Raw genomic sequence first — 21,221 nt, 5'->3', positions numbered from 1 at the left:
GGCTGGCCTCTGCTGCCTGCCAGGCTTTGGGGGAGACGGCAGGGAGCCTGGTCTTGGCAAATGGCAGCTGAACCTGTATATGGAGCTGAAAGTTAGGACTGCCGGCTTCTCGTGCTATAGAGTGAGAAGCCAGGCAGGTCACTTGAACCTTCTGGGCCTCAGTTTCCCTCTGGGGAATGGGGAGTCTTCCATGAGCAGGGAATGGAAAGGAGGTAGAAATCTGAGCATGTTGAGAGAATGGGCAGAAAGCAACAGAGGCATCACAACTGGAAGTGTGGAGCTCTGGGTTCTAATCCTGGCTCTGACACTAACATTGTGACTCTCTCTCTGGGCCTCAGTTTACCTATTTGTACAATGAAGAGGTTGGGCTGTTCCAGCTGAGACATTGAACGAATCATTGGCTCTAAAGCCTGCACCTGAAGACTCTGCCTGGGTGAGCATTTGGGCCAGAGCCCAGCCTCTGAGAAGGCTACACAGCTGAGGCTTGAGGTGCAAGAGCGGAGGTCAGGCATGCGATTTACATCATCCTTGGCACCTCCCTCTGTCCTGCTTACAAATCCAATTGGTTGCCAGATCCCTTCTTTCAATCTGCCTCCCACTGGTCCTCCCCTTTCCATCCCCCTTCATCTCTCCCCCGGACCTGTCACTAGTCTCCCTGCCTCCTTCTCCCACCAATTCATCTGCCATACAACTGCTGGATTGAGTTTCTTTCTTTTTTTTTTTTTTTAAGTTATATTTATTTTTGGCTGTGTTGGGTCTTCGTTGCTGTGTTCTGGCTTTCTCTAGTTGCAGAGAGTGGGGACTACTCTTCGTTGTGGTGCACGGGCTTCTCATTGCGGTGGCTTCTCTTGTTGCAGAGCATGGGCTCTAGGTGCGTGGGCTTTAGTAGTTGTGGCACGTGGGCTCACTAGCTGTGGCTCGCGGGCTCTAGAGCGCAGACTCAGTAGTTGTGGCGCACGGGCTTAGTTGCTCCGTGGCACGTGGGATCTTCTTGGACCAGGGCTCGAACCCATGTCCCCTGCATTGGCAGGTGGATTTTTAACCACTGCGCCACCAGGGAAGTCCTTGGCAGGCAGATTCTTAACCACTGCACCACCAGGGAAGTCCCCCGGATTGAGTTTCTTAATGTAGCATGATTCTGCTCAAAGATCTTCAGTGGCTCCCTACTCCCCAGGAGGACTTCTTAGCTGTCCTGATATTGGTCAGTCTTCCATGATCTGTCTGCAACCGTTATTTCCCAGCAGCTTTAAGCACAGCATTATCCAGTCGAATAGAGCTTTTCGTGAGCTTTTGGTTTCCTACCTTCTGAATGTTGCCATGCTGTTCCTTTCATTTGGAAAGCTTTCTCCACCCTCGTTGCCCCGTAATATCTCAGCATGTCTAAATCTTACTCAGCTCTCAGGGAGAGGAAGTGCTCCCTCCTCTGGGGAGCGTGGGATGCCTGGTCTCCTCCTCCATCACCCACACCTCAAGCTGGACACGATCCTGCCCGTGAACTCCTGTCAGCCCTCTTCATTTTTTGTGTATCTTTAGATTACCTGTTGGTGTGTGTGTGTCTCCCCAGCTAGACTGAGGGCTTCTTAGGGCTGCGAGGTGCTTGATGAACATTTTGTATCTCACTTCCCTAAGATTCAGTTTCCTCACCAAGAAAAAGGGGTGATCGAACACCTGCCTGGCAGGATTGTTAAGAGGCTCAGAGAGGCTCACGGTGGACACCCCATCAGGGACAGTGCTTATGATGATGACAGTCGCCCCCCGCCATCCCTCCAGGCCTCACCTGAGCAGCGTTTCTGCAGCCTCAGGATTTCCAGGTGCAGGTCTCGCAGCAGGGCCATCTGTTCTTTTTTCAGGAAGCTGATGTGGCGTTGCACGCTCTGGATCTGATGCTCCAGGGACACGGTATCCATGGCAACCCAGGCCTGGGCCCCACCTGGGGAGGATGACAAGGTGAACCCACATCTTCTGGGCCCATCCACCCTGCCAACCTTCAGGTCCTTTCAATTGTCTCCTTCAGTCTGGGGTCCTGTTGTACCAGGCAGATGATTCTGCCACTGAAGTCATTTGTATTTACTCACTGAAGCTTCATAAACAAGCGGTGTGTTGGCAGGAAGTATAATTATTCCCATTTAACAGATGAAGAACCAGAGGCTCAGAGGGAAATGGCTTTACTCCCTTGCCCCCATGTAACTTTAGCCTCTTCTGTATCTCTGAGAGGAAAACAAATGGGGCAGCAAAGTCAGTAAAGAGAGACAGACATTTGGGTTCTCGTCTGCTTCTTCACAAGCTGTGTGACTTTGGGCCAGCCCTCTCCCTCTCTAGGCTCTCAGTTTTCTCCTGGGTAAAATTAGGGAATTGTGGAGAGGATGAATGCTGAAGCCTCTGCAGCTCTGCCACCCCTCAAGCGTCCCAGCTCAAGGGTGACCGTCAACTGGCAGGGCAGTGTGATGGTTAGCGCACAACCCTCCGCCAGTTCAATTCCATTTCTCTGATTTAACCTCAGCCCAGGGCTCTGGACTCTTCCATGTTACAGAAGAGGAAGATCTGATGAATGTTTTATTAAGACTGATCCTGTGGGCTGAGGGCAGGTGGTGGAGTCCCTTTTTCCAAGAGGAATGGGGGAGGGTCATATGGAGACCTAAGCAGTAGGTCCATGGTAGAAGCTTATGACACTGTGATGGGAGAGGGAGGCTTGCATCCCTGAATCCTAGTGATGGCCTGGCTTTTCAGCGCTCTCTCTTCTGACCCTGACCCTTGCCCAGTGAGTCTCTTCTGTGATGATCAGCATCTTGGAAAAGCATAGGCAGAGGGCAAAAACAGGAGGCAGAGGGCAGCGGAAGCCGAGCCCTCTGGAGTCCAGGACTCAGAGCTCATGCCTTCTCCGCCAGGGACTCCCAAAGCTTGTGACGGCCCTTCCTCCACCTGCCCTAGGAATTCCCTGGCCAGAGGAGAGGAAAACCAGTTGCTGGCTTGTTCTGTTCAGCAATGGTCCCCTTGAAACAGGCTTTCTGGTAAGCCTCTGCAAAGCAAGATTTCCATTTGTAGGGTCACATCCAGCAGGTGCACCTGAGAACCTCACGTTCATAGGTTCCTCTCTTGGGGCCCCCCTTCCCTTGTACCTGTATGGCCTCCCTAATCCAACCAAATGGACTTTCACTTCAGCAGCGGGGTGGGTGGCCCTTTGGCCTGTGGGAATCACTGGTTACATTTACTGACCATCTGCTATATTTAGGGAACTTTACGCACATTATCTTACTTCTGCCAACCACTCTTCAGTAGGTATCACCACCTCCATTTCACAAACAAAGAAACAGACTCAGAGCTGAAGTGACTTGTGCCAGTTCACGTGGTCAGTAAGTGGCAGCAGATCCAATTCTCCAACCAAGTCTTTTGAATCCAAAGAAGTTTCCCAGTATTTACACTGAAAACAGTCCTGGGTTTGAATCCTAGGTTTTTCGGTTCCCTGCTGTGTGACGTTGGGCAAGAAAGTTAACCTCTCTAAACCTTGCTTCCCCTCTCTGTAAAATGAGGCTACTAACAGGAGCAGTCCTAGGATAGTTGTGAGGGTTAAATGAAATTAGAAATTGTAGAACATTTAGCGCAGAACCTGGCTCAATCAATGCCTCATCCCTTCTCCTCCCTGTTTAATGTCTGAGTAGGTTAATCCGTGCCCTGATTTGTCCATTTGTTCATCATTCATTCATTCAATGATCAACTATTACCAACCACTGTGCTGGGTACAGGGACATAGTGATGAACAAAACAGTATTCCTGCTTTCTGCTCTCATGGAGCTCACAAGGCCAAGAGAAGAGAATCAAACAAATAAACAGGTACATCAAACAAACAAATAATACAAATAAGTTTACAGTTACAATCTATAAGTGCTGTGGAAGAAACCTGCAGGGTAACGTTGAAAGAATATAAAGTGGGACCTAGTTTAGATCTGGGGTCAGGGAAGGTATCTTTGTGGAAATGATTTTAGGCTGAGGGACTTCCCTGTTGGCCTAGTGGATAAGAATCCGTGCTCCCAATGCAGGGGGCCCGGGTTCGATCCCTGGTTAGGAAACTAGATCCCACATTCATGCCGCAACTAAGAGTTCACGTGCCACAGCTAAGGAGCCCATGTGCCGCAAATAAGGAGCCCATGAGCCGCAACTAAGGAGCCCACGTGCTGCAACGAAGACCTGGTGCAAACAAATAAATATTAAAAAAAAAAAAAGAAATGATTTTAGGCTGAGACCTTGTGGCAGGCAGAATTCCAAGGTGGTCCCCAAGATTCCCAGCCCCTGATATATACACCCTCAAACATTATCCCCTCCCCTTGGGTGTGGGTGGGACTGTGAATATGATAGATTTCATTCCTCTGATTAGGTTATATGACAAAGGTGAAGGATTTTACAGATGTAATTAAGGTCTCCAATCAGTTGACTTTGAGTTAAAAACAGAAGGAAGATTATTCTGGGTGGGCCAGGTTCTAAGGGCCCTTGCTATAGGAAGAGATCTGAAGCGTGAGAGAAATTTGGCTTCTGGCCTAGAAGGGGTAAACTGCCATGCTGTGAGACAGCCTGTGCAGGAAGCCATGGGCAAGAACCTGAGCGAGGGCTCTAGTAGCTGAGAATGGTCCCTGACTGACAGCTAGCAAGAAAATGGGGACTCCAGTCCTACAGCTGCAGGGAAGTAAATACTGCCAACAACCTAAGGTATCTTGGAAACGGATCTTTCCCTAGTTGAACCTTCAGAGAAGGATGCAGCCCTACCTTGATTTCAGCCTTAGGAGACCCTGAGTGGAGGACCCAAGTAAAAGGTGCCAGACTTCTGATCCTTGGAAACTGTGAGATGATAAATTTATGCAGCAATAGAAAACTAATACAGACTTGAAGAGGGGTAGGAGTTAGAAGACTAAAGGGAAGAGCATTCCACACAGGGAACAGCATCTGTGAAGGCCCAGAGGTAGAATAACGATAGCTTACATTTGCTGAGTGCCTACTATGTGCCAGGCTTCGCGCTAAGTGCTTCATGTGGTCTTTTTGAGGAACGGAGACATTGCCACTGCTGGTGAAGTTGAAGTGTAAGGTATTAGCGGAGAGTTGCAGGAAGTGAGGTTAGCAAGTGAAAGATCACACAGGGACTTAAAACTGTGTTAAGAATTTTGGACTAATGCTAAATGAATTGGAAAGTTATTAAAGGATTTTAAGCAAGAGATGGACGTGATATGATTTGCATTTTTAAAAGATCACTGGCTGTTGTGGGGAGGGCAGATGAGAGGGGGCAGAGTGGATGTGGAGAAGTCAGCTGGGAAAATGTAGCAGTTATTAAGGTGAGAGATGACAAAGGCCTGGACCGGATGATGGAGGTAGAGTTGGAGACAAGTTCCAGGTGTATTTTATGGGTAGAACTGGCAGGATGAGGGGATGGCTTGGATTAGATCATGATGATGGGGAAGGGGATGTCCAGGATGTCTCCCAGTTTTCCAGTTTGGGAAACTCAAGTATGAAGGCACTTTTTGCTGGGTCTTTCCCCATTTCTTCATCTTTCATGCTGGACCTCTTTCACATTGGATCTCTTCTATAATCATTCCTTCCATGATCTCATCCAATCCAATGGCTGTAAATGCTATTTATATGCTGACCCCTAAACTAAATCTCCTAATACCTCCACTCGGGTGTCTAATAGGTCCCTCAAACTTACAAGGTTCAATACTGAACTCTTATGATCCCTCCTACAAGCCTGCTCTGGCCCAGTGTTCGCTATCTTGATAAAGGGCACTTGGTTGCTCAGGCCAAAAACCTAGGAGTCATCTTTGATTCCTTTCTGTTTTCTTTCTTTATTTTAAAATTTATGTTTGGCTGTGTTGGGTCTTTGTTGCTGCTCGTGGGCTTTCTCTAGTCGTGGAGAGCGGTAGTTGTGGCACACGGGCTTAGTTGCTCCACAGCATGTGGGATCTTTTTGGACCAGGGATCAAACCCATGTCCCCTGCATTGGCAGGCAGATTCTTAACCACTGAGCCACCAGGGAAGCTCTGGCCTCATGGCTTTTTATTCAACTTGCCAAGCATACTGTAGCCTCAGAGACTTTCCCTCTGCCAGGAATGTCCTTCTTCAGGATACCCTCAAGGTCCATTCCCTCCCTGCATTCAGGACTCTGACCCAGGGCCCTTCTCTGATTGCCTGATTTAAAATAGAACTCTTGGGAATTCCTTGGCAGTCCAGTGGTCAGGACATTGTGCTTCTACTGCTGGGGGCCCAGGTTTGTTCCCTGATGGGGGAACTACGATCCCTCAAGCCGCATGGCACAGCCAAAACAAACAAACAAGAAACCAAAAAATGGAACACTCTGTCACCCTCCATTCCCTTAATCTGCATTGTTTTGTTTCCCATGAACTTATCACCACAAGAATACATTACATTTCTGCTTATCTGTTTCTCCTGCCAGATCGTTGGCAACCCAAGGTGAAGGACTCTGTTTTGTTTCCCCCTGTTCCCTAGTAGCTAGCACAGCATCTGGCAAATAGGAACCACTCAGTAAACATGTGTAGAATGCCTGAGTGAGTGAATCTGTCAAGCTGGGGCAGACTGACGGAGAAGCGGATTTACAGAGAAGTCCCAGCCCGAGACATGTTAGATTTGACATGCTCAGGAGACCTCAAACAAGGAGAAATAGATTTCAAGCAGGCAGTCAGTATACTGGTGCCTAACTCGGGAGGAACAGGTGAGCTACGTCTGTGCTCTTGTGTATCTGTGTTGGGATGTGTGTGCCTCTGCACCTGTGCATATACTTGAGCCTGTGTGCATGCCTCAAGGAGTGCATGGATGTGTGTGCATGTGTGTATGTGTGTTGGGGGAGGGTTCCTGCTTCTCTTGTATCTATGTGTCTGCTGTGCGCGCACCCGAAGGATGAAGGCATGTGGGCCTATGCTTAGGATGAAGAGAGAAAATGTCTGTCCCTAGCTGCTGAAAAGCAAATGTTTCTGAAGAGTAAAAGCCCTTTCCACACAGCCCTGGAGACTGGACCCTGGCCACAGTGAGAGGCTGAACCAACCAGCTGTTTCTGTGCCTTCCCAGAAGGACTTGAGTATTTGCTTCCAACTAGGCAGGCTGTTCTTCTCGGGGCAGAAATTTGGGTCACAAACGATCTTGGCAAATATTCTTTCTTAGACGGTATTGTTTAGTTTGTTTGGGGGAGGGCGGGGAATGGAGTGGGGAAGGGGGAACCAGGGACAACACAGATCTCTCTGTGTAGCTGGGGAATCATAGGCACTTCAGAAGGCCTGAGCCAGGAAAACGTCAGGTTTTTGCATAGAAATGCAGTGCCGGAAGCTCCAGACTTCAGAAAATGCTCCTGCCTGAGGACTTGGTCCAGGCCAGTGGCAGCAGATGAAGGGTTAGAGCTATCAGTGCCGTCTTCTCCCTGCACCCAGCCTGAGATGCCCAAACTCACAGATTATAGTGCTTGCTGAGAAGGGTCCCTCACCTCTGTCCACTGTCCCGACCACTTCAGGGCCTGCGTTGTTTATGCTGCCCACCTTCTCCTTGTGTCCCTAGTTCTCTCTTTGAATTTTCTAGTTTGATAAAAAAAAGTTCATTTAAAAAAAGTGTCATTAAGAATAAAAAGGACCTGTAACACAGGCTTCACAATTTATAGAGTTAATTCCAAGTACTTTTGATATGCCTCTCATCTATTTGAAAGTTATAGATATTTTTCCTTCTTGGGGAAGCTGGTGGGAGAAACCTTCTGTGCTCAGGTCCCCAACCATTGACAAAGTGTCAGGCCCAGGAACTCTGTGATCCTGGTACAATTCTGACTTTCTAAGGCCTGGGCTCCTGATCTATGAAAATGACCTCATCTCCTGCTTGTCTCGAGCTTATGGGTACCCACTTCCTTCCCCAGCTATCTATCTACCACAGACTGGGCAAGGAGGAAACTGTAGTTCTCTCTCCTCTCCAGTTCTTAGAGCTCCTTGGGTTGAAAGAACCACAGAAAGTACAGAATCATAGTACTCAGGGCTCAGAGGGGCCCTCAGAATCATCGCAATCAGTGTTTTTCAAACTTTGCTGCATAGAGCCCCAGAGCTCTGCAAAGGGGTCTCAGATGTGGCCAAAAGGTTTGAGGGCAAAAGACAGGATGGAAGCTTTGCTGTGTTTCTTCCTCTTTTATATGGTGGACTTGTGCATACAAATTCATTGGAGAAAGGGCTTCCACTAACCAAAAGTTTGAAAACCACTTAAGTAGTCCAAATTTTCCTTGAGTGGCTAACCATCCTCCCTTCCTTAGTCTGTTCCATGTCCCTTGGTCTCTGCTGCCCCCGTCTCTCCCTCAGGCAGACACCGTGGCTGGGAGATGAAGCACAACTGAAGCCTCTTGCTTTCGCTTATGTGGAGTTTGCACTGTCTGCCACCGCGCAGCCCCTGACTGCTTCTCTTGTCCCAGTTTCAATTTCATTCTTGGTGTTTCTTGTCTCTTTGGGACTGAAAATATTTATTGAGTCAACAAATATCCTTGCACTGTTCTGAACATTAAAATACCCACATTTTGTTAAAATTCTTTAAGTATGAATTCTTGTTTCAAGGAGAAAGTTAAACTTATGTTTATCATTCTTATAGCCAGGGCAGGTATATTAGATAAGACAGGCATGGTAATAAATGGATAAATAAATGAATGAATATATTCTTTACTTTTCTTAGTCATTATTCCTCTTCACTACCTGACTCTGAGGCCTGGGGTAGGAGGGAGAGCAGGAACTCAAGAAGTCTTTCTCAGACATGGATGCACAGGTAATAATATTTATAGTAATCATCAGCAGAATTCCCTGGCGGTCCAGTGGTTAGAACTCTGCACTTGCACTGCGGGGGGCCCAGGTTCGATCCCTGGTCGGGGAACTGAGATCCCGAAAGCCATGCAGCCAAGTTAAAAAAAACAAAGAAAAAAAACCATCTGTGCACAGGTAATAATACCTATAAAATAACAATAAATGGCTGGCACTGCTCTTAGCATTTTATGTATATTAACTCATTTATTTATTTACTTATTATTTTTTTTGGCTGCGCGGTTTGCGGGATCTTAGTTCCCTGACCAGGGATTGAATCCGGGCCCTCTGCAGTGAGAGCACCCAGTCCTAACCACTGAACCACCAGGGAACCTCCTAACTCATTTATCTTTACAACAACCCTGCACTGAAGGTCCTATTAGTATATCCACCCCATAGATGAGGAAGCAGAGGCTCAGAGAGGTTAAGTAGTTTGCCCAACATATACAACTACAGTGCCTGGCAACTAGGATCTCTCCACTGGGTGCTCACCGTGGCATTCAAGGCCCTTCACAATCAAAACACAGTGCACATCTGCAGTCTGAACTCCTCTTTCAGATTCTACCTCTTGCTGCTAGCCGTGGACATCCCCTCACTATCCCCCACCCTATCTCTGCCTCCCGAAACCTGACCCATCCTTCAAGGCCCTGCTCAGATGCTACCTTTCCCATGAAGGCTTCCCTGGCCCACCATGCTGGGAAGACTCTCTCCTGCCTTTGTGTTCCCCAGGCATTCTGCCTTGTATCATATTATGCTGTGTGTGTGTGTGCATGCCCCCCGTGTGTGCGTGTGCAAACCTGGCTCTAAGCCATAAGCTTCCTGAGGGCAGGGCCTCACCAGACCAAGTCAGTACACGTATTAAAAAATAATTACTCCCCCCCACAACCTCCCCAAGTCCTTGGCTTTCCTGGGGACTTGCGTTGGGAACAAAAAGTCAGTCCTTGACAAATGTCTGGGACTCTCTGCCAGGTGGGGTCACTTGGCCAGTTGTGGAGCCACAGTTCTCTGGTGGTCTTGTGGTCTTCTCCACTCTGGGGCCCCTCATCCCCCAATACCTCTAGGCTATGGCCCCCCCTCTCTACTGAAGATCCCAGGAGCCCCGACCTCAGTGGAGCTGAAGATCCAGGGACACGGGGAGTGGGATGTATGGGGAAACTGGAGCCCCCGCCCCCTTCAGTCTTAATGTTCTGCCCTGATTATGCCTCGAATATGACTCCCAGAGAAGGCAGGGGGGGATGTGGAGACGAAGGAGGACGGCGAAGAGAGGTACCTAGGGAGGGCAGGGGAAGGCAGGCAGAAGGAAAGATACGCGTGGTGGGAGGTGGCAGGAGGTGGCGGTGGCTCGACCTCGGGCCGCTCTGGACTCTTCGCCAGGGCCAGGAAGGACCCGAGTCTGGGCGGCGGAGGACAACTTCTGCCAGCAGCCCGCGGGTCCTGTCCGTCTCCCGCGCTGTGGTGCGCAGCCCCGCGCCAGCCCTCCCGGGGGAGCTGGAGCCCGGGTCGTGCGTTTCCCCACCCGGGGCCACCCGGACGCCCACCCCCACGCCCACCGGCCTCCTCACCTTCGGGACCTGAGGGAGCGACGGGCCAGCGGAGCCCTGAGTCCTGGCCGGGCTGGGTGGGGGGAGGCGCTGTTCTTCCCCGCGCTAGCTGCGCCCGGGGTTCCGCAGCACCCGCCCGGGCTGTGGCGCCATCAGCTACTGCGAGGCTGCGGGGCGGTCGGGCCGGGGCTCCGGGGGGCTCCCGGGCGCCGAGGGGGGTCCGGGGCGGGCTCCAGGCGTAAACACCCAGCAACGTGACCGGAACTGGCGAACGAGCAGTAGGGGGGAAGGGGGGGCGGGAGAGATAAGGGGGGAGGGGAGGGACCTGGGACTGGCGAGGAGGGGCCGTGGGCGGGGCGGGGGGAGGGGAGGCTGGCTGAGCGCGGTCGGGGGAGGGGGAATCCCGGGAGTCCCGGGAGCCCCGGGAGCCAGGCCTAAGGACCCCGGCGGGCTGCCGAACTCGCGGAGCCGGCTTTGCCTGGAAGCTGGAAGGGAAACCCGGGGAACCCGCCGACCACTTGGAGAGCAAGGGCGCGGCGGGCGTATCAGCACCGCGGACAGCGCCCAGGCCCGCAGGCCGCGATCCGCTCCTCCCCTCTGCCCACCCCCTGGCGTAGAAACCAGAGACAGTGCCCCCCACTGGCCCAGGGAAGGGTTGGGGTTGGGGGGTGAGCTGCCCAGGGGTCAGAAAATCTACCCTGTGCCTCAGATCTGTCACTAGCTGTGTGACCTTGGGTGAGTCACGTCACCTCTCTGGGCAGCAGTTAATAAGACATCCCCTTGCCCTCTATTTGAGGGGCCCAAAAGCCAAGAGAAGATCCTTTTAAAACCCTAACTAAAGTCCAGAACATTGGTGTTGATCCGTTTTCACTGTACATGGGAGGCTTCTGGACCAGACTGCTTGGCTTCTAATTCTGGGTCTACCAATACCTTCCTCCTTCTAGGACCCCAGTCTCCTCATCTGTAAAATGGGGTAATGATGGTCTACACCGCTCATAAGATCTTCGGGTTGTTGTGAGGTTTAAATGAAATAATGCATGTAAAGTACATACAACAGTGCTGCGTGCTCGGTAGGCATTCTTGCTTATGATGGCAAGGGACCAGGTGGCACTGAGTGAGTGGCAGATGGTCCAGAGTTCCCTCTGGGTGAGTCATTTCCATCCCTGCCTTCAGGGACTGGAGGAAGAGGCTGAGGGGCTTCAGACTAAAGGGCTGGTCTGGCTTTTCCCACTCTGTTGCCAGCCGAATACTTCCTTCCCTACCCTCCTGGGCCAAATAGCCAGAGGAATCGTCTACCTTTGTCTCCAGAACTGGGAGACCTTGGCATGAGGGCCTCAGGGAAGGTTCCAACGACTCATCAAAGGTCCTCCTGCCTTTTCTCTATGGATCCCTTTGCTCCCGGTCCTTCCTAGGCAACTTTCAAACCTTAACTGGACTTGAGCGTCAATGGATAAAAGCTTTAGCTGCTCTTGGCAGATTCTCAAAAAATTGCAATTACTCTCTTAGTTGGCTTGACAGGCAGTGGGGTTCAAAGGCAACTCAAATCCCACCCTGCGGTAACTTTAGCTTCTAGCTGTGCTGAAGGTAGCTCCTCTTCACCCCATCTCCCCTGAGGAAACCCCTGGGAGAGGAGCAGAAAGGCCAGCCCAGTCCTGCTGCTTCGTCCCTTGCTGTCCCTCCTGGGGCAGCATTCCTGGGCCATGTATTGTGTGTGTGTCTCCAGCAGGGCTATGGGTCTGATAAACCATTGATTTACCAGTTCTGAGGAACCAATCCCTCAATTTCATGAGATATTGGTAAGAAGGATGAAAGGTATGTTTTGTATCCCCAGAAGACTTGTGGTATGAAGCACCTGAAAACCTGGGCTCTGGTCTGAGCTCTATTACTTACTAGTTAGGTAATTCTGGGGAAGCCTTAACCTCTCTGAGCTCCAGTTCCTCCTTAAAATAGTAAAAAAGGAAAAGCAACATCTACTCTGCCAACAGGATCATTGTGGGGTTGTCATGAGGTGAGAGTGAAAGGGTTTTGTAAAGTGCATGCAGATGGAATTGTTATAACCAGGACCCAAATGTTTTTCTCCTTGATCAGTATCAGGATGGATCCTGGAGGGACTTCCCTGGTGGCACAGTGGTTAAGAATCTGCCTTCTGGACTTCCCTGGTGGCACAGTAGTTAAGAATCCGCCTGCCAATGCAGGGGACATGGGTTCGAGCCCTGGTCCGGGAAGATCCCACAGGCTGCGGAGCAACTAAGCCTGTACACCACAACTACTGACCCTGTGCTCTAGAGCCCGCGAGACACAGCTACTGAGCCTGTGTGACAGAACTACCGAAGCCCGCGTGCCTAGAGCCTGTGCTCCACAACAAGAGAAGCCACCACAATGAGCAGCCCGCACACCGCAACAAAGAGTGGCCCCCGCTTGCCACAACTAGAGAAAGCCCGTGCACAGCAACAATGAAGACCCAATGCAGCCAAAAATAAATTTAAAAAAAAAAAAAAAAAAGAATCTGCCTTCCAGTGCAGGGAACGCGGGTTCGATCCCTGGTCGGGGAACTAAGATGCCACATGTCGCGGGGCAACTAAGCCCACGCATCGCAACTACTGAGCCTGCGCACCACATGAAAAATCCCATATGCCGCAACTAAGACCCGACACAGCCAAAAAAAAAAAAAAAAAGATGGATCCTGGGACTCTGGCTTTTCACCAGCTGAAGCAAACAGCTCCAGCTGATGGGTGGCCCTGCCTGGTCATGGGGGGCTCTAGCCTTGCCACAAGAAGTGCTTCTGACAGAGTCCTGCACTGGGCCAAGCTCCCAGCTGGGCCCCTAGGGCTGTCGGTGGGACACTTGCAGGAAGAAGATCCACATGTGAGACAACAAAAGATGTGCCCAAAAGCATCCAAGGAATAACTGAAAATGATGAACCAGCAGAGCTAGGGCTTAAGCTTTTGGGCAAGGAGACTTTGAGGTGCCTCCTTGGAGGGGGTTAACAATCAGTCAGCACACAGAGGACAGTAACACTGAGCAAAGCTGACTGCAGGGTCCTATACCTGACATTATGGGGAGACCCAGAGACATATTATGACACACGGAGATTATGATATTGCGGATGATGATGTTGATGATAACACTTATTAAGCATGTTCTATATGCCAAGCCATCCACTAAATACTTAAAAAAATCATATTTCTATTTTCAAAATTAAACTTGTAACCAAGTCAAAGAAGACTAAATTGTATAAAAAGTGTACATCAGGCCTCAGAAGTAACATTATTTTGAGCTGAGCACTTTACCCACATAATCTCATTGAAACTTCAGAGAAATCCTACTGGAAAGGTTTATTCCCATTTGTAGGTGGGGAAAAGGAGGCTCAAGAGAGGTTAAGTTTGATACCACCCAGATTGTAAGCAGCAGAGCCAGGATTCAAACTCCAGCCCGATCGAGGCCAGAGGTGGGGGACTTCCCTAGTGGCACAGTGGTTAAGACTCCGTGCTCCCAATGCAGCGGGCCGGGGCTCGATCCCTGGTCAGGGAACTAGATCCCACATGCATGCCGCAACTAAGAGTTTGCATGCCACAACTAAGGAGCCCGTGTGTAACAACTAAGACCCGGTGCAACCAAATAAATAAATAAAATAAAATCAGTGGCTTAAAAAAAAAAAGCCAGAGGTGGGCTTCATCAGGCCCCTCAGAGAGGAGTTGACTCCAGCAGTGGCAGAAGGCACCCACAGTGGTAACAGCTCTGCATTGGTCGGTGTCCTGGCAGGGAACAGACAGCACATTTAAAATGTGAATCATTTGAAGAGAGTTAAGGCACTATCTACAAGGTTGTGAGGCAGAGTTTAAGAACAAAGGATAGGCAGAGATGTTACCATCCCTAAGCCTGGAGGGACAGGAAGGCAGTTATGAGAATTCAGAAAGGATGGGTATGGGGAGAGGGCTACCTGGCAGGAGCTGTGGCTTTCCTTAAAATGAAGCATCTGACCCACAGGGACCTGGGAGGGAGCTGAGGAATAAATATCCCAGCCTCACTCTCCTCTTTCCTCCCCATCTCTGCTGGCGCCTCCTCAAGCCAGTCCCAATCAGAAGCCAGAAGTTAAGGGAGTCCATTGGCACTGCTTGCATAGGTTGACCTCCTGGGACACAAGCAGAGTAGAGAAAGGTGTGGAAAGGTTCTGGAGGAAGGAGATATCTGGCACAACCTTCCTCAACTTGGGCCCCATTTGCTGTTCTCTGCCAGGCTGCTGCCCACTGAGTGCTCCAGCAATGGTGGACACCAAGATGCTCTAAACAGGGGGGCAGGTGACAGTGTTACAGGGATACCCTCTTTTCTTCAAAGACTTTGGCCATCTGTCCTGACCCCAAAAGACCACCCAATCTGGGTCCCTTGGGATGCTGTGGCTAGAGGGACTGGGAGCTCTGGGACTGGAGACCCAACCAGAAGTTACTGTGGATAAGCCTTTTAGTCAGCTTACCTTAAGAATGAAAGATCAAACTAGGGCAAGTCTGCACTCTGCTCAGGGGTGAAATGGCTGATTTGGATAAAATGGTCCCTAAAATCTCAGCTCTGACTTTTGGAGTTTGAGATCATTCCTCAACCACTAGCATGGCAACAGGAATGAGCTCTGTGTGTGTGTGTGTGTGTGTGTGTGTACTAGGCCACAATTCAGCCTCAGACACATCCCCTCTGCCTCATTCCTGCCCACATCCTCCTCCTTCTAGGGCAGAGAGCTCAGATGCTCACCCGGGAGACTTCATTGAAGGAATCCTGAGAGGTTCCACCACCTGTGCCTGAAGTTCTTCCATTTCAGACCACTTTCCATGATCTTGGGCAGCTAGCTCCCCAGTTCTTTCATGATCTGGTGTAACTGTGGCCACTTTTTTCCTTAATTTTTCCCTAACTTTGTATTAGCTTTGCCACATGTAATGCTCCACATTTTGCCTTAAACGTACCACTTCCTTCAGCCAATTCTTTTAAATATTGTGTTTTGTTAAAGAAGCATTAGAATTATACTTCAGAAAGGTTGGGAAATGCAGTAACAAAAATACCTGTAATCTTACTGCCCTAGTGCAACTAGTATTATTTTTGTGTATTATCTTCTAGTTTGTTCGTATGAATGATGATTTATATAGTCATCTTCATGGCATATCTGATTTTTTTTTTTTTTTTGCCATGCCACACAATTTGTGGGATCTCAGTTCTCTGACCAGGGATTGACCCCAGGCCACAGCAGTGAAAGCCCAGAGTCCTAACCACTGGGCAACCAGGGAACTCCCTGGCATATCTGATTTTTTTACCCATATTATATCACAACTTTTCCCCCCCATGTTTCTGTGGAGTCTTCACAATGCTTGCAGCCTCTTGAAGATAATTGGCTATTTGTGGCTGGCTGTAGTCTTTTATTTGTTTGAAATACACTATCATTTTTGAATAATCTAAAAAATTTTTAAAGAAGTTAAAGAGCTCGTAATCTCACCACCCAGATAGTACAGAATTATATACAGACTACGCAGACAATTCTTAAAAATACTTTAAAAAAAAAGACATGCTGATACTTATAAAAGTAAAAACTTCCTCATCCTCCATCTTCAACTTCTCTGCCCAGTTTTCCACCATTAACAAATTCTGTGTATACGTACACACACACGCTTTTTTTTTTCTTTCTTTTTTTTTTTTGTGGTACGCGGGCCTCTCACTCTTGTGGCCTCTCCCATTGTGGAGCACAGGCTCCGGACGCACAGGCTCAGTGGCCATGGCTCACGGGCCCAGCCGCTCCGCGGCATGTGGGGTCTTCCCAGACCGGGGCACGAACCTGCGTCCCCTGCATCGGCAGGCGGACTCTCAACCACTGCGCCACCAGGGAAGCCCTTTTTTCCCCATTTTTAAGGTACTGACATCATATAGCACCACACCCTGTTCTGTACTGTGTTTTTTCTTTCCACTTGTATGTTGGAAATATCCTAAAAGTCATTAAATGTTTTCATTCACCAATCGATGCCTATGTATCAAAATTAAAACTTTTTCCCCACATTATTCATTGTAGAAAACTTAGGAATTTTTGAAAAGTAAAGATATAAAAACAAAATTGTCCACTTATACCTTTTGGTCATAACAAATCCTAACATTTGGCATTAAAAAATTTTATTATATAAAATCTTAATTATGTATAATTTAAACATCTTATTTTGTAGTCTGCTTTTTGGCTTAGCAACGTAGCATGAACATTTTTCTCCTGCTACAGAGTGTAGTTCCATTGTATTGATAAACTACAGTGTACTCTATCCATTTTCATATTGTTTGATAATTAGATTGTTTCTATTTTTTAATGTTAAAAACAGCCATGTGGGGCTTCCCTGGTGGCGCGGTGGTTGAGAGTCCGCCTGCCGATGCAGGGGACACGGGTTCGTGCCCCGGTCCGGGAAGATCCCACATGCCGCGGAGCGGCTGGGCCCGTGAGCCATGGCCGCGGAGCCTGCGCGTCTGGAGCCTCTGCTCCGCACCGGGAGAGGCCACAACGCTGAGGCCCGCGTACCGCAAAAAAAAAACAACAACCAAAAAACAGCCATGTGGCAAATATCTTGGTAGCTTAATCATTTGAAAAGTGACTTTTATTGTCTTTTTTCTTATTGCACATAATGTTTATTTAGAAAAATTAGAATATATGGATAAGAAAAACTATAAAATAAAAGTCACTATAACTTCACCCACCCAGAGATAAATCACTTTTTACATATGTTCCTGTAGTTCTTCCAGATTTTTGTCCAAATATTTTAATATATTAGTTCTACTTGGTAACATTTTTTTTCATTTCAAAATATATCTTGTTTTTTTCATGTCAATAAAAGTCTCTCTTAGTAGTTGTATAATATCCCATCATATGGACTTGCTTCTTCACTTAACTAATCTCCTGTTGGACTTTTGTGTTGTCTTCAGTTTTACTCTATTGCAAACAATGTTGCAAGGAACATTCTTTTACAAAGACTCCCCCCGCCCCCGCATTTCTAATTATCTCCTTAGGATGAATTCCAAAAAGAGAAATTACTAAGTCAAGAGAAATGCACATCTGATGGCTTTTGATCATACTGTCAAATTGCCATGCACAATAATTGAACCAATTTGTACACTGACCTCAGTCATGATTGGGAGAGCCTACTTCCCTTCTCCATACAAACCCTGCATGAGATAATTAACAACAACAGAAAAACAACCAACTGTTCCAAATTTGACAAGTAAAAAAATAACATCACATTTACATTTTTCAAATACTTAATTTCCAGTAATATTGACATTTAAAAATGTGTCTAGGGACATCCCTGGTGGCGCAGTGGTTAGAAATCCACCTTCCAATGCAAGGGACATGGGTTCGAGCCCTGGTCCGGGAAGATCCCACATGCCATGGAGCAACTAAGCCCTTGCACCACAACTACTGAACTTGCGCTCTAGAGCCTGCAAGCCACAACTACTGAGCCTGCTGGCCTAAAGCCTGTGCTCGGCAACAAGAGAAGCCACGGCATGAGAAGCCCACGCCCGCAATGAAGAGCGGCCCCCACTCACCGCACGTGGAGAAAGCCTGTGTACAGCAACAAAGACCCAACACAGCCAAAAATAAATAAATAAATATATTTTTAAAAAGTGTGTCTATTTATTTATATTTCTTCTGTGAATTGTTTGTTCACATTCTTTGCCCATTTCTCTATTGGAGAATTTATCATTTCTTATTTCTTTATTCTAAAAACTTTCAACATTTAAATTTTTTATTGTAGTAAAGTGTACATAACATAGAATTTGCTATCGTAACTATTTTTAAGTGTACAATTTAATGGTATTAAATACATTCACACTGTTGTGCAGCCATCACCACTATCCCTTTCTAGAATTCTTTTAATCTTGCAAAGCTGAAATGCTGTGTCCATTAAACAGTAACTGTCTCCTCTTCCCTCCCCACCCCCAGACCTCGGCAACCATGATTCTACTTTCTGTCTCTATAAATATAACTACTCTAGGAACCTCATATAAGTGAAATCATACAGTATTGTTCTTTTGTGACTTGCTTATTTCACTTAGCATAGTATCTTCAAGGTTCATCCATGTTGTAGCACGTGTCAGAATTTCCTTCCCTTTTAAGACTGAATAGTATTCCATCGTATGTGTAGACAACATTTTGCTTGTCCATTAATCCATCCATGGATATCTGGGCTGCTTCCACTCCTTTGCTATCGTGAATAACAGTGTTATGAATATGGATGTTCAAATACAGGCATATATTTTTTAAACCAGTTTGACATTTGCCTTTTAATTTTGCTTATTATACTTTTGTTATGTGCTAAGGTTAAATATTTTTATTTTAGTCAAATCCATTAATCTCTCCCTGTATGGCTTCTGCCATTGATGCCAAGCTTAAAACAATCCATCCCCATTTTATTTTATTATTATTATTATTATTATTTTTTTTTTTGCTGTACACGGGCCTCTCGCTGTTGTGGCCTCTCCCGTTGCGGAGCACAGGCTCCGGACGCACAGGCTCAGCGGCCATGGCTCACGAGCCCAGCCGCTCCGCGACACGTGGGATCTTCCCGGACCGGGGCACGAACCCGTGTCCCCTGCATCGGCAAGCGGACTCTCAACCACTGCGCCACCAGGGAAGCCCTATTTTATTATTTTTTATTTTTAAATTTTTTTTGTGGTACGCGGGCCTCTCACTGTTGTGGCCTCTCCCGTTGCGGAGCACAGGCTCCGGATGCGCAGGCTCAGCGGCCATGGCTCACGGGCCCAGATCTTCCCGGACCGGGGCACGAACCCGTGTCCCCTGCATCGGCAGACAGACTCTCAACCACTGCGCCACCAGGAAAGCCCCATCCCCATTTTAATATCACAATACTTACCTATGTATTTTTTCTACTCCCTTATATATATATTTATACACTTACATTTATAGTTCATCTGAAATATATCTTGTTATGTGAAATAGAGGCCTTGCTTTTTTTTCCCCTCTGTAAATGGCTAATTGTCACATCACCATATCCATCACTAATTTGAAATACATATATTACACACACACACAGGTGGGGATGTTTTCAGACCTTCTATTCTGTTTCCTTGGTTTCCTTGTTAATTATGTTGGGGAAGCTTAAGGAAAGGACACTCAAAGGCAATTGCTAGCCTCATGCGAGACACTATATTTAAAGGTCAAAGGCGAGCTGCCAAACTATCTTGTCTGTATCTCTTTCTCTGTTTTCTTTTACATGATGCCTCTGTATTGGTTAAGTTCTTCATTCCCTGTTGCTTCCTGTCAGTTCTTTAGTTGAGACCTAGTGGAAAGCTCAGATGAGAATTCTCAGGATTTATGTAATCCTGATTTTTGTTGCACCCTGGGGAAGGTGCCTATGGATATAGTGACAGATGTCAGTAGCATTTGGACTCTGCTGGAAACTTTTCCAACGCTCCTGAGCACGGGTCCACCATCCCTAAGGGGAAGATAAGCTCCCAGGGGCTCTACACCGGGAGCTAGATTTTCTCCTCTCTGCAGAAGTTTCCCTCCTGCAAAGCATGTGGATTGTCCTGATATGAGAGGCAGGTGAATTGCACTGTGCAATGTACAGACAATCTCTGTGTTTATAAACATTTCTAAAACTCAGCTCCTTCAAACCAGGCTCCCAGGACGCTGTGGGCCATGTTGGTCTCTGCTCAACTCAAACTAAAGTTCTGGGTGAAAGTAGTTTGAAGGCCTGGGTGGAGCTGATCCTAGGGTCGGGCAGCGTGCCGGACCGAAGCCATACTGTTTTAACTACTGTTACCTTAAAATAGCTCAATAATCTGTAAGACGCATCTGTAAAGCATTCATAGTAGTTTAATTATTTTTATGCATAACTGTCTGGGTAGATGGAACAGGTGTCATAAGGAAGTAAGGCACAGGAATTAAGTGAATCCTCTCGAGTCACTCAGCAAGTCAGGTTTCCGTCACAGTGGAATTCGGAGAACCTGACTCCTCTCCCCGTGCTCCACAGAAAGCCCGCTCTGCTGCGCCGCTGGGCAGGCGGGGCGTGGGTGAAGGGAGCGAGGCGGACAGGCTGCGGTCTCGCCGCCGCGGCAAGGAGCGCAGTGACCCAGCCCCGGCCGGCTCCAGGGGCGGGGCCGGCGGCCGCCCGTGGGGGATGCGCGCTGCAGGCCGCACCGCCTGGGCTCCGGCCGAGTCGCCTCGCGCCCGCCCCCCCGCCGGACCCGCGCCGCGGAGCGCGCCCTCGGCACTGGCCTGCGGCAGCCGGAGCCGCCTCCACCGTGAGGCCCGCGGCGGATAGGGAGTTGGCGCCGGCCGGGAGGCATGACGGGTCGCCGGGCGCCGGGGGAGAAGCGCTGGCAGCTGGTGCGCTGGTGAGTGAGCACCGGGGGGCGCGGGGCCTGGTGCGGGCGCGAACCCTCGCGCCCCGCGTGCTGGGGCTGGGCCGGGCGCGGGAAGGAGCGGGGGCGCTGGCCCGAAGTTTCTTCTCGTGCGGAGGCAGAGGGGCCGGGTTTAACGAGAGGCGCTGCGCTACCTGGTCATCGCCATCCGGCGTCTCCGAGCTTGGTCTTTGCGGTTCTCCAGAGCGATCGTCGCCGGTAACCTGGACCCTGTTCCTGACGTCAGGCTTTGGAGGGACCCCGGTCCTCCTTACAGACTCGTCGCGGGGTTTCCTCACTTTCCTCCCCGCGCCTTAGCTCTCTTTGTGCAGTGGGGTACCCCCTCCTACCCTCATTCCTTCTGCTGCTCGGGGTCGGCCAAGGACTGGGCCCCGCCCAAGAGGGCACAACATACAATTCTCACCTCTCCTGTTCAAGGAGGTGCTTCAGTTCACCTACACGCGGACCGGTGGTTGTGGGCACTTGGGGGATAGGGTGTTTGAGAAGG

The 21,221-nt window shown here is 48.9% G+C and overlaps 1 protein-coding gene and 1 long non-coding RNA gene across 2 annotated transcripts in view; one reads left to right on the top strand and one right to left on the bottom strand.

Annotated features, from left to right (window-relative positions):
* CCDC92B (coiled-coil domain containing 92B) overlaps positions 1-1,931 on the bottom strand; it is a gene marked incomplete at its 3' end in the record, with an annotated part of 6,861 nt that extends 4,930 nt beyond the window's left edge. Inside the window, exon 1 of the mRNA XM_082679334.1 lies at positions 1,778-1,931. Coding sequence (XP_082535460.1) covers positions 1,778-1,907 — 130 coding nt within the window. The 5' untranslated portion in view covers positions 1,908-1,931. The remainder of the gene's footprint in view (positions 1-1,777) is intronic.
* The window catches only part of LOC309838278, a 6,625-nt gene extending 4,644 nt beyond the window's left edge, over positions 1-1,981 (top strand). Inside the window, exon 3 of the long non-coding RNA XR_014298338.1 lies at positions 1,851-1,981. This is a non-coding gene — a long non-coding RNA (uncharacterized lncRNA). The remainder of the gene's footprint in view (positions 1-1,850) is intronic.
* Positions 1,982-21,221: the final 19,240 nt, after the last annotated feature.

This window comes from Grampus griseus, assembly GCF_964374135.1.
Source record: "Grampus griseus genome assembly, chromosome: 20".
In the NCBI taxonomy this organism is placed as follows: Eukaryota; Metazoa; Chordata; class Mammalia; order Artiodactyla; family Delphinidae; genus Grampus; species Grampus griseus.
Note: the sequence above shows the minus strand (reverse complement) of the source record. Positions and strands in the feature narration are given on the sequence as shown.